The 13,043-nt window shown below is 45.1% G+C and overlaps 2 protein-coding genes across 2 annotated transcripts; both read right to left on the bottom strand.

The window, feature by feature from the left end:
• Positions 1-2,954: 2,954 nt before the first annotated feature.
• On the bottom strand, positions 2,955-4,167 carry BJ212DRAFT_1323039 (mitosis protein DIM1-domain-containing protein). Its single transcript, XM_041334487.1, has 6 exons — positions 3,851-4,167; positions 3,743-3,786; positions 3,636-3,683; positions 3,545-3,572; positions 3,423-3,492; positions 2,955-3,372 (listed from the first exon to the last, which is right to left on the bottom strand). The coding sequence occupies exons 1-6, from the start codon at positions 4,061-4,063 to the stop codon at positions 3,347-3,349; spliced, it is 429 nt and encodes a 142-aa protein (XP_041198607.1). The 5' UTR covers positions 4,064-4,167; the 3' UTR covers positions 2,955-3,346.
• Positions 4,168-11,382: 7,215 nt separating this feature from the next.
• On the bottom strand, positions 11,383-11,550 carry BJ212DRAFT_1229321 (uncharacterized protein; the record flags this gene model as incomplete). The annotated part of the gene is made up of 1 exon (XM_041329478.1): positions 11,383-11,550. A coding segment is annotated over one exon (168 nt), but the record flags the coding sequence as incomplete, so codon positions are not given.
• Positions 11,551-13,043: the final 1,493 nt, after the last annotated feature.

The following is a 13,043-nucleotide window of genomic DNA, read 5'->3' as shown; positions in this document are numbered from 1 at the left end:
CTTGGCACAAAATCGTACACGTGCCTTCTGCTGTGCTCAGCGTTATCAACGATGAGCTCACTGACTCATTCACACGTTGGATCACAGGTTACAGCATTGTACTAATGAAATCAATTCGATAGGTTTGTCGAAACGGTATCACAATGTCGTAAAATATGCCTCCGCTACCCGCGAGACGACAGATTTACTTTTCATTATACTTGCTCTTCCTCATTGTGGTGGCATCGAAAATGGTAAGTACAACATGTCTACCTTTTTCTTCCTTTTCCCTCGCCCTAATTCCATTTAGATAGTACGAGTCTGGCTCGCAGTTAGTGTCCTCTACGGCCCCCCCCTTTTTTTAAAAAATCCAATTAATTGGGAGCATAATCTACGGAGGACAATACACTCTGGTGTGAGGGCCCCCAGTACCCTGAACGCATCTCTGAATTCATGAACGCCCCGATGTGACGGCCCCAATATCTCCATGCTCTGTGTCAGCATTCGATATCTGCTCGCGAGTTAATTCTAGAACTCTATATCGTCGACTTTGAGGTTCCTCGACTTCTCGCACAGTATAACTCGTCAGGCTCCCGCACGATAAATTAAATATGCGAACACGGCACGTTTCAAACACCTGACTCGTTTGTCTAGAGTACGTGACCACCCACAGGATACAGGTAGAAGGTTGGCTCATCACCGGCACCCTCAAAATCCGATATATCTTACACTGTAGTCATCCACTATGCAGGATACATCTATTGCGTGATAATATGTCATATAACCACTGTAGGACAGTGACTATCTAGGGTTATTTCACCGAAGTGACAGCATCTAGATCTCGGGGACGAGCTTGTATTAGTGTTTCGAAGCAACATCTCAAGAAAAGGGTCGGCTTACCAGTCTTGGTATCACGTACTTGTAGATACCACCAGCACAGGACTATCGCCCGAACATTCGAGCTCGCTGTCGCGTACAGCGAGCTCAAGTGTCTGTTCTAAGAATACCTGGATTTTCATAGTATGATAGTGTATATAAAAATCAGTTCCGATCAGGCACAGATGCTATATAAATTAACGCATACTCGTAAAATCCTACTATTTCGATGCAGCCTATCAGATTCCACGGCACTCCCTCCCATTCAAGGGCTAGCGTCGTGCAGCACATGCTGGTGTGAGATTGGAAGATGGTCGTTTGAACAGTAAGTAGATAGTAGAGTATGATGGCAGCACGTTAATGTTCAAGTACATCCTATAATTAAAAGTCCCACAGTTGACAGTCGAACAGACTGCGAGCACAGTAGTAGTCAAAGAGTACTTACCTCACTCCTTACTGCATCTTCGCAGCCATGACTCGGTTTGCCGCATCAGCTAATGATGTAGGTTGGCAAGCAAAGTAAGCCTCTTTTCATTTTGAACATGTCGCCGTTTATCGTCTCGGTTTCTCCGCGCTCCCGCGGCTTCCCCGCACCCCGCGTATCTTTCTCGATCTCGTCTTACACTTTTATTCTCATTGGACAGCACTCGTATTCCCCATTTGCATGTATTGTTCTTAGTTTAAAGGAACTGCGGTGTTTCATTAATCATTGCTTATAATATTGTAAATAAAAATGTTGTCGTTGGGAATTGCAGTGAAGAACGCAATCGCTCTCTTGTACGCCTTTGCCACCAATAATACAAAACTACACGGCCTCCGTGAGGGTAGCAGGCATATGATATTGTTTAGTAGTCAATCTATCAAAGTTAGGTTCAAGATGACCACTCATACATCGAGACCGTTCTGCACAATCCAATTGATTTGGCAAATTTGCATACACTGAATGGAGTATACTTCGGGTCACCGGCAAGTGCCCGAAAGGGTCGTAATGAATCATATCACTGATAGCCTATCTACGGCCATGAACCAAGATTGAAATTTAAAATATTGAGTCGAGACTCCAGATTATCAGTGACATTGTTACAGAAAATGAGCCGAAACGAGAATAGTGAGCACCGATTTACTAAAAGGTGTTGTGACAGCTCACCTGCGATATGATCGGTAGACCGAATTTGTGTGTAGCATCGTCTGTGGGTGGATGTTGAATGGACGGTGTTGCCAATATGTTGGGAGGGGCTGAGGTGTCGTAACAGTGTCGTTGAACGGTTCAAGTTGATGATGTATGTCAAAGACTCAGCGCAAGTCGACACTCTAGGAGGTCAGGCGTGCATGTTCGAGGTGATTCTTGCTGAATCATTGAATGTAAAGTACAGAACACCGTGATCGAAGTTTTGGACAACGCACAACTGTAACCCGGGTCGGCCACATCACGAAGGAATTCTTGATGGCAGGTACAAGACTGCACGAAGGAGTTAGAACATCGAAGATCATGGGCCGAGACGTATCCTATCGCCGCATATCTGTTGATCTGGCTCGAGAAGGACAACGGCTTGATGTCAACGGAGGGATCAGGGTGAACTGGCAAATATTAATGACCATGTAGGGCATTCAACCCCACGTAGAGTGATTCTCGCACAGGATAAATCCACTGGCAGTTGGTCAGTGGACGATAACACAAGAATATGCATCGGACTGTTCGGATCACAGTCCAGTTGGGACACATATAACAGTATGGGCTATGCCAGTCACTATCGCCTAACGATAATGTCCCTGTCCACAGTACTGTCATCGCTGATGGTGAGGCTTGATTGAGTTTACCGCTGGTGCTGTAACTTGATCGCAAACTTTCCCATCAGCGATTGATATGCTTTGCAAGCGAATGAACAGGGATATGCGAGCACGTGAATGACGTTAGCAATTAGATGCAGGGTACCGGAGAAGGTTGGTAGACATTTGGATTTTGAGTGCTGTTTCCAACCCCTGTTTATCGAACGGTTGTTCTATCAGATTAGAGGTATGATCGAATTTCAATCAGTGCTGCTTTTGACACCACGCCGTATACTTGGACAACTACGTGTAAGTGGGTGGTGAAAAATCACGGCGTACATACCAAATGCTTTTGTATTATTGATGTCTGTAGATCAAGCTGCGCAGTCATACTAGTGCTGCATTTGATCAGGATGCACTCGGGCAATGCTTGATGTGGTCTTTCAAGTTGCGTCTTGCCCTGCAACCACCAATTGCTGCATATGGAAGAAACGGCACCCCGTACCACAGGCTGATCCCTGAATACGTGTTGCGTGATGAGGCGTTATGACGGAATTTCTTCTCTTGTAGCGATAGTCGAGGAAAAAACAACATTAATGGGGTTACTCTTGAACATTCGATAACAGTAAAAAGTAGGAAACACACAGACATGCATCACATTTGTTGCTATACATAATTTGGTACAATTGCAAGGTAGAAGATTGAGAGAGGCGCGGAGATAAGTCTAATACCTGTAACGGGTGGAATAATCTGAGGTGACGGTGAGCCCGAGTACAATACTGCGATGTTCAAATACAAACCTTTCGGTGATACGACAAGACCACGGCCCTTGGAGGCTCCACGGTAAACAGTTTCAATGATGTCAATCAGCTACGATGAGACGCATCAATAACGTGGGCCCACAAGACAAATCATAACGCGCCTCTTGTTTGTGATTCATTGCCCAGTTTCTGCAGCAGCAGGCGATGCAATTTTTGAGATAGATTAATGTGCAGAGTGGATGGGCTACGTACATCTTGTTGTTGTTACCAGTTCCGAGATCAATCATGATATGTTTATTACTGAATACGCAATACATCAGCTGCGTATTCGGTATTATAACAGGGGTATCAAACCTTACCGATAGAAGAACATGACGGTGCACGGATCATACAACTCGTACATCTGTAATATTTTGCCACGACCGATAGTTAGCGCAAGTGGAACAAGACTCGTGGAACATGCACACCTTGTTGAAGTCCGGGACCTCGGTAATATCTACGAGGTAGATGACTGCAAAGTTCTGCACTTTCTCTGCGACAGAGTAGAGGGTCTCGTCCATCGTCATGCATTGATGGTCCCAGTCGTGGCCAAAGCGAATCACAACAACACGGTCCTCTTCAGACTTGATGGCTTCGTCGACATGCCAACCGCTGGGCAAGTGTGGAAGGAAGTAGGACATGGGGGTGAGAATATGGAGAGCACCGCTGAAGATCAAATTACTGGAGATAAACTACAGAGACGATTTCGACAGGCAAAGCAGGCACAGCCACGCTTAGAAGTCACTTCCACTTTCGTTGCCACCGCCACTGGCAAACCCAACGTTTTATACTCTTTTAAAGTCAGAAAGTGCATTCAAATGGGAGCGCTACACTCTATGCCTCTGGCGACGAGGGTTACACCTTCTTTTCGATTGGTTTGTTGTAGAACTCAAAATATTACAAACCCCACATCAATAACATTCAAGTTTCCACCGGTCGCCTATCGTTGCTTCTGGCGGCTCGGGCGCTGTGCCAATGCGTGCTAATTGCTATACCTCCAACTCCAAGAGCTCCCCTTGTCGATGTATGAGAGCCGCGAGCATCGGCATCGTATTTGTTGTTGTTTGGAACCAAAGTACTTAAGATAGACCTCGAGCAGTTTCTGTAAACATCACGTGATAAAGTGTGATGAAAGCAATGAATGTGTATAGGATGTTTGTGGTGACAAGATATAAAGAAACAGAAATGGAAGAGTTGTAGTATATGTACTTCTCGACAAGTCATCTGTTCCAGAATTCCCATTTGTGTGAAATTGAAGGAGGAGATGGTGATACAAGCAAGGTTTAAGGCATACATTGTACCCAAATGGCCCCCAAACACTCCAGACTCTGCTTCACCTACCATCTGCCTGATACAGAAACATGCCAAAATGCCAAAGCAGTCATGAAAGTCTGGTCTGCAATTGAGAACCTAGGTAGTCAGGCAAAAAAGCAGAAAATATCAGTAGATACAGAAAATGTGAGTTTTCAATTGTACTCACTTTTGAAATCAATGCTCATGCCTGTGCAGAGTCATCCAGTAGACATAACTTCAAGTTCTGTAGTAGCTGTTAGAAGCTAACACACAGAACATGCTCAGTGTTGGGAGACAACAACTGAGGTATGAGGAACAAGATGATGTGTATTATATATGTGAGTGTATGCAGTAAAGTATAAAAGGAAATGTACTGAGAGTGATGATGATGACAATGATTCAACACACTCCCACAACAACACATTGTTGCAACTATTGTGATACGAGTGAGAGACTGCCTTGATGATGAAGATAGAGAGGGTGAGGAAGACATTTGGTGAATATGTCTGTGGTGTTCTTGTGAGTGGAGAGCCACTTGGGTTTGGAAGTCCCATCCTCAATATGCACATGTATGAAACAATAATGCAGATCAATATGCTTGGTGTGAATGTGATTTGCAGCTTCTTCTGACAAGGTGATGGCTCTGGCATTATCTGCAAAGATTCAAAGAGGCAAGGAGAGAGGGATTTTCAGGCATTCAAAAAATGAGAGGAGCCAGAGACCATCTTGAATAGATGTGGTGAGGGCCATGTACTCAGCTTCAATTGAGGACAAAGTGTGAGTGAGTTGCTTCTTCAACAAGTGTGACATGGGGCCCCCATTGAAGAACCAAACATAGCCTGTGATGGATATATGGTCTTCAGGGCAGCTTGCCCAGTCAGAATCACTAAGACCATGAAGTTCTGGGATAGCAGTTGCACCCCATAGTGCATATGTAGACTGATTGTGCCAGCAAGAAAGCAAAGGACATGTTTCATAGCTGCAAAATGATGAGGTTCTGGGCAGCTGTTGTGCTGTGTGAGTTTCATAATGGTGATGGCAATGTTGGGACGTGTGTACATTGAGAGATACAACAATTCACCCACCAGCTTACAAAATTTGGTGGTAAGGTTCTTGACATGGGGATGTATGTTGATATCATGGCTGAAAGGGAAGTGAGGGTCCATAGGAAGGGTAATGGAGTTGCAGTTGAGCATGCTGTGTTCTTCAAGGAGGTATGTGATATAGTCAGTGTAACAGTCAAGTTTCCCTTAGGCTTACAGTAAGCAACAAAACTGTTGCAATATTTGTGTGAGATTGATTACTTTGGCTATATCATCACAGGGATGGCAGCTATGAAAATGTGGATGAGAGTAATATTGTAGCCCTATATCCAGGCTACAATAGTTGTACTACATTGCAGATGTGAAAACATTTCCTTAAAATGATATAAGCAATTTACTACATGGTATGCATTGCAATGGTTTTGTTGCTGATATTTTTAAATATCAAAATGCTATTGATAGACATCAGTTATGTTATTTAGTATGTCCTACAATGTCATGTGGCATGTAAAAGGGTCACCATGATATAAACAAAGCCAAATGTTGAACTTTCTCAACATTCATCATCATGAAAGCCCTCCCTGCTGACAAAAGCAACCAAATCCTTTTTCACCTTAATTTTAACCAATTTACAAGGGAGATCTCACATGCTACTAGTGTACACCATAGTACCATTATCAGAATTCACTCTAAACCTCATTCTGACCTTCAAAAGTCCCCTGGTGCTTGTCCTTCTGTCCTTTCCTCCCCCAATGTTCAGCATGCTATATGGTTAATCAGTACAGACAAGGCTGGAAATGCCACTCAAGTGATAAGAGCACTTCAGGACATCAAGAACCAGTCTATGTCCTCTCAGACAACACATCATTACTTGAGGAAATCTGGTATGGAGCCTGTAGTGAACAAAAACACCCTCTCCTATCCAAGTGTCATAGGAGAGTAAGACTAGACTTTGCTATCAGTCACCAGCTCTGGACAGTGGATGACTTGAAAAGAGTCATATGGTCATATTAAACCAAAATTAATTATTTTGGGTCAGATGAAAGGAAGTAGGCTTGGAAAAGGATAGGAGAGGGCCTAAATAATAGGCTAGCAGGAGAGAAGAGGGTGTTTTTGTTCACTACAGGCTCCATACCAGATTTCCTCAAGTAATGATGTGTTGTCTGAGAGGACATAGACTGGTTCTTGATGTCCTGAAGTGCTCTTATCACTTGAGTGGCATTTCCAGCCTTGTCTGTACTGATTAACCATATAGCATGCTGAACATTGGGGGAGGAAAGGACAGAAGGACAAGCACCAGGGGACTTTTGAAGGTCAGAATGAGGTTTAGAGTGAATTCTGATAATGGTACTATGGTGTACACTAGTAGCATGTGAGATCTCCCTTGTAAATTGGTTAAAATTAAGGTGAAAAAGGATTTGGTTGCTTTTGTCAGCAGGGAGGGCTTTCATGATGATGAATGTTGAGAAAGTTCAACATTTGGCTTTGTTTATATCATGGTGACCCTTTTACATGCCACATGACATTGTAGGACATACTAAATAACATAACTGATGTCTATCAATAGCATTTTGATATTTAAAAATATCAGCAACAAAACCATTGCAATGCATACCATGTAGTAAATTGCTTATATCATTTTAAGGAAATGTTTTCACATCTGCAATGTAGTACAACTATTGTAGCCTGGATATAGGGCTACAATATTACTCTCATCCACATTTTCATAGCTGCCATCCCTGTGATGATATAGCCAAAGTAATCAATCTCACACAAATATTGCAACAGTTTTGTTGCTTACTGTAGATTTACTTACTTTACTTACCTTTACCTACCCTCACTTTCTTTAGCTTATGTTTGCATTTTTGCTGCTTACTTAAGCATGTATCTCTTTCACCAGTGTCAGTACCAGTCTGAATGACAGTCCCTGTCATATCCCATATGCCAGACATAGATCCCATCATATTCCCACGCTTTCCAGACCTGTTTCCGGACCCCATATCCAAGTCATTCCTGGATCCCCTATCCTGTCCACCCTACGCACATTCCATCCAGCAAGACATCCAGACTTTACCTCCTCTTGGATTCTGGACTACATCCACCACCTCACATATCTTAGTCCTGTTTCCGCCCTGCCTTCCAAATCCCCAGATCTCTGGACTTCTGGATATTAACTGTACTATCTCTGGACCATTCCCACCCTCCGTCCGAGATCCTGTGCCTATCCCCATTTAGGCATCTCTGCCTTTCTGGTTCTTGGTTATCTCTGTTTCCGTCTTGCTAATTGATCCTTGTACTAGTTTCATCTCTGAGTTCATTTACTTATGTTCCATCTTACTTACCAATGTGTTTCCACATGCTCATACATAGCCTTACTCCTTTGCTTACTGATCCTCTTGGATAGCCTCTAGTATATAACCCCTGTACAACTACAGTAGAGTCCTCAGTCTGAATATCATCTTAGTTCCTGCTCTCTCACCTTAGACTTGCCCAATCTTCTTCTGGACTTTAGTCCATCTGAGTTTGTCCTTTTCCATAAGGCCTAGGGATGGATTCCCTAGGCCGGAATTCCGGACCTTCGGATTTGTCCCCTATTTCTCTGTCCCAAGTCTAGGGATTGCTTCCCTAGGCTAGAGTCTTGCCTTTCCGGCACTTACCCTCTTTCTGGACTTAGGTCCACTTCCTGTCCCTCTGACTCTACCTTAGGGTAGTCTACCTCCATTTGCTTCTACATCGGATGAAGTCTGATGTAGCTCCTATTCCTTCCGGACCTCCTGTCTTCTGTACCTCCAGATGTCCTGTCCCTCGTACCTTCGGATGTTCCACCCTCCGTACCTTCGGATGTTCCACCCTCCGTACCTTCGGATGTTCCACCCTCCGTACCTTCGGATGTTCCACCCTCCGTACCTTCGGATGTTCCACCCTCCGTACCTTCGGATGTTCCACCCTTACCTTCGGATGTTCCACCCTCCGTACCTTCGGATGTTCCACCCTCCGTACCTTCGGATGTTCCACCCTCCGTACCTTCGGATGTTCCACCCTCCGTACCTTCGGATGTTCCACCCTCCGTACCTTCGGATGTTCCACCCTCCGTACCTTCGGATGTTCCACCCTCCGTACCTTCGGATGTTCCACCCTCCGTACCTTCGGATGTTCCACCCTCCGTACCTTCGGATGTTCCACCCTCCGTACCTTCGGATGTTCCACCCTCCGTACCTTCGGATGTTCCACCCTCCGTACCTTCGGATGTTCCACCCTCCGTACCTTCGGATGTTCCACCCTCCGTACCTTCGGATGTTCCACCCTCCGTACCTTCGGATGTTCCACCCTCCGTACCTTCGGATGTTCCACCCTCCGTACCTTCGGACATTCTGTCCTCCATACTCCAGACCTCCTGTCCTTCCATCCTGTTTTCCTGTAGAAGTATTACCTTGCAGCGGGAACTCTCCTGAGCACTTCCTGCATCCCTCTGGAACTCTCCCGCGCTCCTCTGGACGTTTCCTGCGCTCCTCCGAAAGTCCTCCCGCACTCTCCACCAGAGTAGCCAGCCTCCGGACTTCGTTGGACCATCATCAGACTTCCTCTGAAGTGAAGGGCACATACTCGGGTAAGGGGCACAGTGTATGAGCTGAGGCCAAGCCCCTCTGAGTCAGTCTCTCTCTCCTTTGAGCATGGTTCTTAACAGTCCCTTTTGATGATAATTTCTACTCTCTGAGCACTGAGCCAAGTCAGAATCCCATGGGCTGAACATACTGCTCTCCACTCAGCAGCTTGGCCAGCTGTTTTGTGATTCCCACATTGGTTTGATGCATCCAAAGCTCACAGGTCATCCAATTGCATTTGAATTGAATGCTGAGATGCTGAACCTTTGAGTGATTTGGTTTTTGATCTGGACCAGGAATGGATGGTTACTGGCAGCTGTGAGACCATCATCAACATGCCATGCTATGATGCAAATAACCCTTTTCCCTTTGCCATTGATGTGGTCATACACAAACACCACATAGTCAGCCTCTACATGCAGGAATCCCAGGTGAGTCAGAACCTCTCTCAACAGCTCATACCAATCATAAGCTGCCTGTTTCAGGCCATAAAAGGATGATAGGAGATGGAAAACAAGGAATCTGAAGCTGGGGTCAAAACATTTGAACCCAGGAGGCTGGTGCATGTACACATTCTCTGTTAGCTTTCAAAAAGGCACATTTTGTGTCAAACATGTTAAGTTCCCAATTGTTGCATGCAGCAAGTGCTGAAATGACTCAGATTGAGGCTGCCTTGGTGACAGGAGCAAAGGTTTTGCTGAAGTCAATGTCTAGTACCTGGGAGAATCCCTGTGCCACAAGGTGAGCTTTATAGACTGAACCACCCTTTAAGTCTTCCTGAAACTCAAGAACCCACTGAGAACCAATTGCCTTCCAATTGCTGGGGAGGGAAATGAGTTCATAAACATTCATCTCTGACATGAGATTCATTTCTCTCTTCATGGCTGCTAGCCAGTCTCAATCAGAGTGATGCATAACCTTATTATAAGTGCTGGGAGGAACCTTCATATTGTATCTGGGTGCCTGTGGATTATGACAAGAGTTAGTGTGAATGGAAATGCAGGCTTGTTGGTGACAATGAGGTTGGCAAGGATATGTGAGAACCCTACTGTCTCACAGTCAGGCTGAATTGCATTGGTATCAGGGTTTTCATCATTGTTACAGTGCCCCACTCTTTTTCTCATCATCACTGCAGACTCCTATATGGCTGTACTTCTAATGCTTCCTTTTCACTGTGCTGTTTCCTCATGGTCTCTCTTATCTCTGACTCGTACCTTGTTTTCCCATGAACCTTCCATTTCCAGTACTAGTTACCCTTTGCCCAGCTTGGTCTGTGCACAATTCCTCTATGTATATAAACCCTAGTTACCACTTGTATTTTCTCTAACTTGAATCTACTCAGTTCTCTCTGATACTTGAACTCTAGCTCCTTGGGAAGGAGGCTAGCCATTGTCCCATTTGAACTCAATCCTGCGGGAGTCTAGACAATTGCTCCTGAGGGAGGCATTGACTTGATAAGGCTTAGTCCTTGATTGACCTTAATCTTGATTCCTTTATTGGAACAATGCTCTATCTGAGTTCGTAACAATCATTGGCAAGAGAGTGAGAAGATGTAGGAAGAAGTGCTGGATGGGGAGCAATGGGAACAGGTGGTATAGAGGCATTTGGGTCATCAGGAAGAGGAATCTCTTGAGTACAGGCTAGTCGCAGGTCTCACTGATATTCTAGGCACACTGTATCAGCAGTGAGCTGTTCCCTATACTGACATCCACATTTGGTAGGCAGTTGGACTTGGCCAGATCAATGAGGAGGAGCAACTGGTGCAGGAGGGGCAGGTGGAGGGATTGGAGGAGTGATGTTTGGATGTGGAGGATGTGGAGCAGTGTCATTATCATCATTGTCATTGTCACTGTTGTCAGGGAATGGGTGGGAAGAGAATGTTTCATTGAAGATAATGTCTTGTGAGTTGAAAAACCTCCCACTCACAGCATTGTGACAGCACCAAGCCTTCACACCTGGAGGATAGCCCATGAACTGGGCTTTGCAAGATCATGGTCCAAGTTTCTCCTGCAACTTGGCAGGAATATGCACAAAGCATTGTGCACCAAATACTTGGAGGTGCAAAATGTCAGGCTTTTTACCATGCAGCATCTCAAAAGGTGTAGTACTGGGCTCTAGAGCATGTGATTTGCTGTGATTGAAGAGGTATCCAGCACATAAAGCAGCTTTACCCCACAGATTATGGGGCAGATGGGCATGGTTGAGCATTACATACATTCAGCCCTCAATTGTATGTATGACCTGTTCTGCTTTGCCATTTTGCTAGTGTGCATATGGAGCTGACAAATTGGCATATGATCCCTGCTTTCTCCAGATCTTCATTGAACATCATGTTCATGAACTCCCCCCCATTATCAGAACAGAATACCTTCACTCTGAGTCCTGATTGGTTCTCCCAGTGGGCTTTAACAATGCACCATGCATCAATAGCTTAATCTTTGGTGGCCAGGAGTTGAAGGCTCAGGACATTAGTGTGGTCATCTAGGAAGATGATGAAGTACAATTTATTATGAGGAGTGATAATGGGGATGGGACCACAGAGGTCTGCATGAATGAGATTGAGGAAGTGTGTGGCATGAGTAGACTCTGAAGGAGGATGAGGACAGCATGGGTGTTTACCCATAATGCAAGATTCACACTTGGACAGAGTGGAACCAGCAGGTATCATTGCACCAGTGGCAAAGAGAGGTAGACCACGGATGGCTTCTCCTCCAATGTGCCCTAAACATGCATGCCATAGATCAAGACTGGGTGTGACATGTGTGAATGCTGTGAGGTCAGGAGGAGAAGGTAGAATGCTTGGTGCATTAATAGTGTGCTGCTTAGAGGGAGCAGTCAGAAATTTGAGATTAATGTAGCACAAGTTGTTCACTATTGGAATGGCTCCCAGCTCCTTTCCTCTATATACTAGTTCACAGTGAGGAGGCGATGCTCTAAACACACAGTCCCAACCTTTACTCAGCATCCACCCCACAGATAGTAGGTTCATCATTACCAATGGCACATGTAGGCAGTTTGAGAGACATACTCGATGTCTTGCACCTCCAATGGACAGGATGGCAATGCAGTCTCCATGACCAGAAGTGGACAGGCTCCCATAGTTTGCTATATGGACTGTGACAGCATCTGCAGTGGAGTATGACCAGAAGTATGAGCAGTCATGTATGAGTGTCATGGTAGTGCCCAAGTCCAGAATGGTGTTAAAACCTGCTGCGATGAGGCAAGAGAGCACTGCAGTGTCTGGATTTGGGGGTGTGCTAGGTCTGTCATTCACTATTCCAGTAATGGAGGCACATGAGAGGTCTGCAAAATATGAATCAGCTGCTGCTTCAGTACTCACAAATACAGTGATTGTTAAGGTTGTACTCAAGGGATAACTGGATCCGAAGGGCTTCAGCCTCAGCTTGTGCGCTGTGCCCCTTACTCCAGTATTGCCCCTTATTTCGGGGGGGCAAGGCTAACATGTCTGGAGGGTTGGATGGGTAGTGTAGCAGATCTGGATGACTTCTGGATGCGGGATAAGTATCGTAGGGCTAATCCAGACGAGTCCAGACTAGAAACTAGCAGTAGTGGCATTGTAGACAGAGGTGGATGTGGATAGACTATGGGAATCAATCCTAAGTCTCAGAGAGTGATGAGAGTAGAGATACTCAAGTCCAGAGGACAGGAATGAGTAGAACTAA

This window comes from Suillus subaureus (genome assembly GCF_016647635.1).
Source record: "Suillus subaureus strain MN1 chromosome Unknown BJ212scaffold_3, whole genome shotgun sequence".
In the NCBI taxonomy this organism is placed as follows: Eukaryota; Fungi; Basidiomycota; class Agaricomycetes; order Boletales; family Suillaceae; genus Suillus; species Suillus subaureus.
This window is presented reverse-complemented; position numbering and strand designations above follow the sequence as displayed.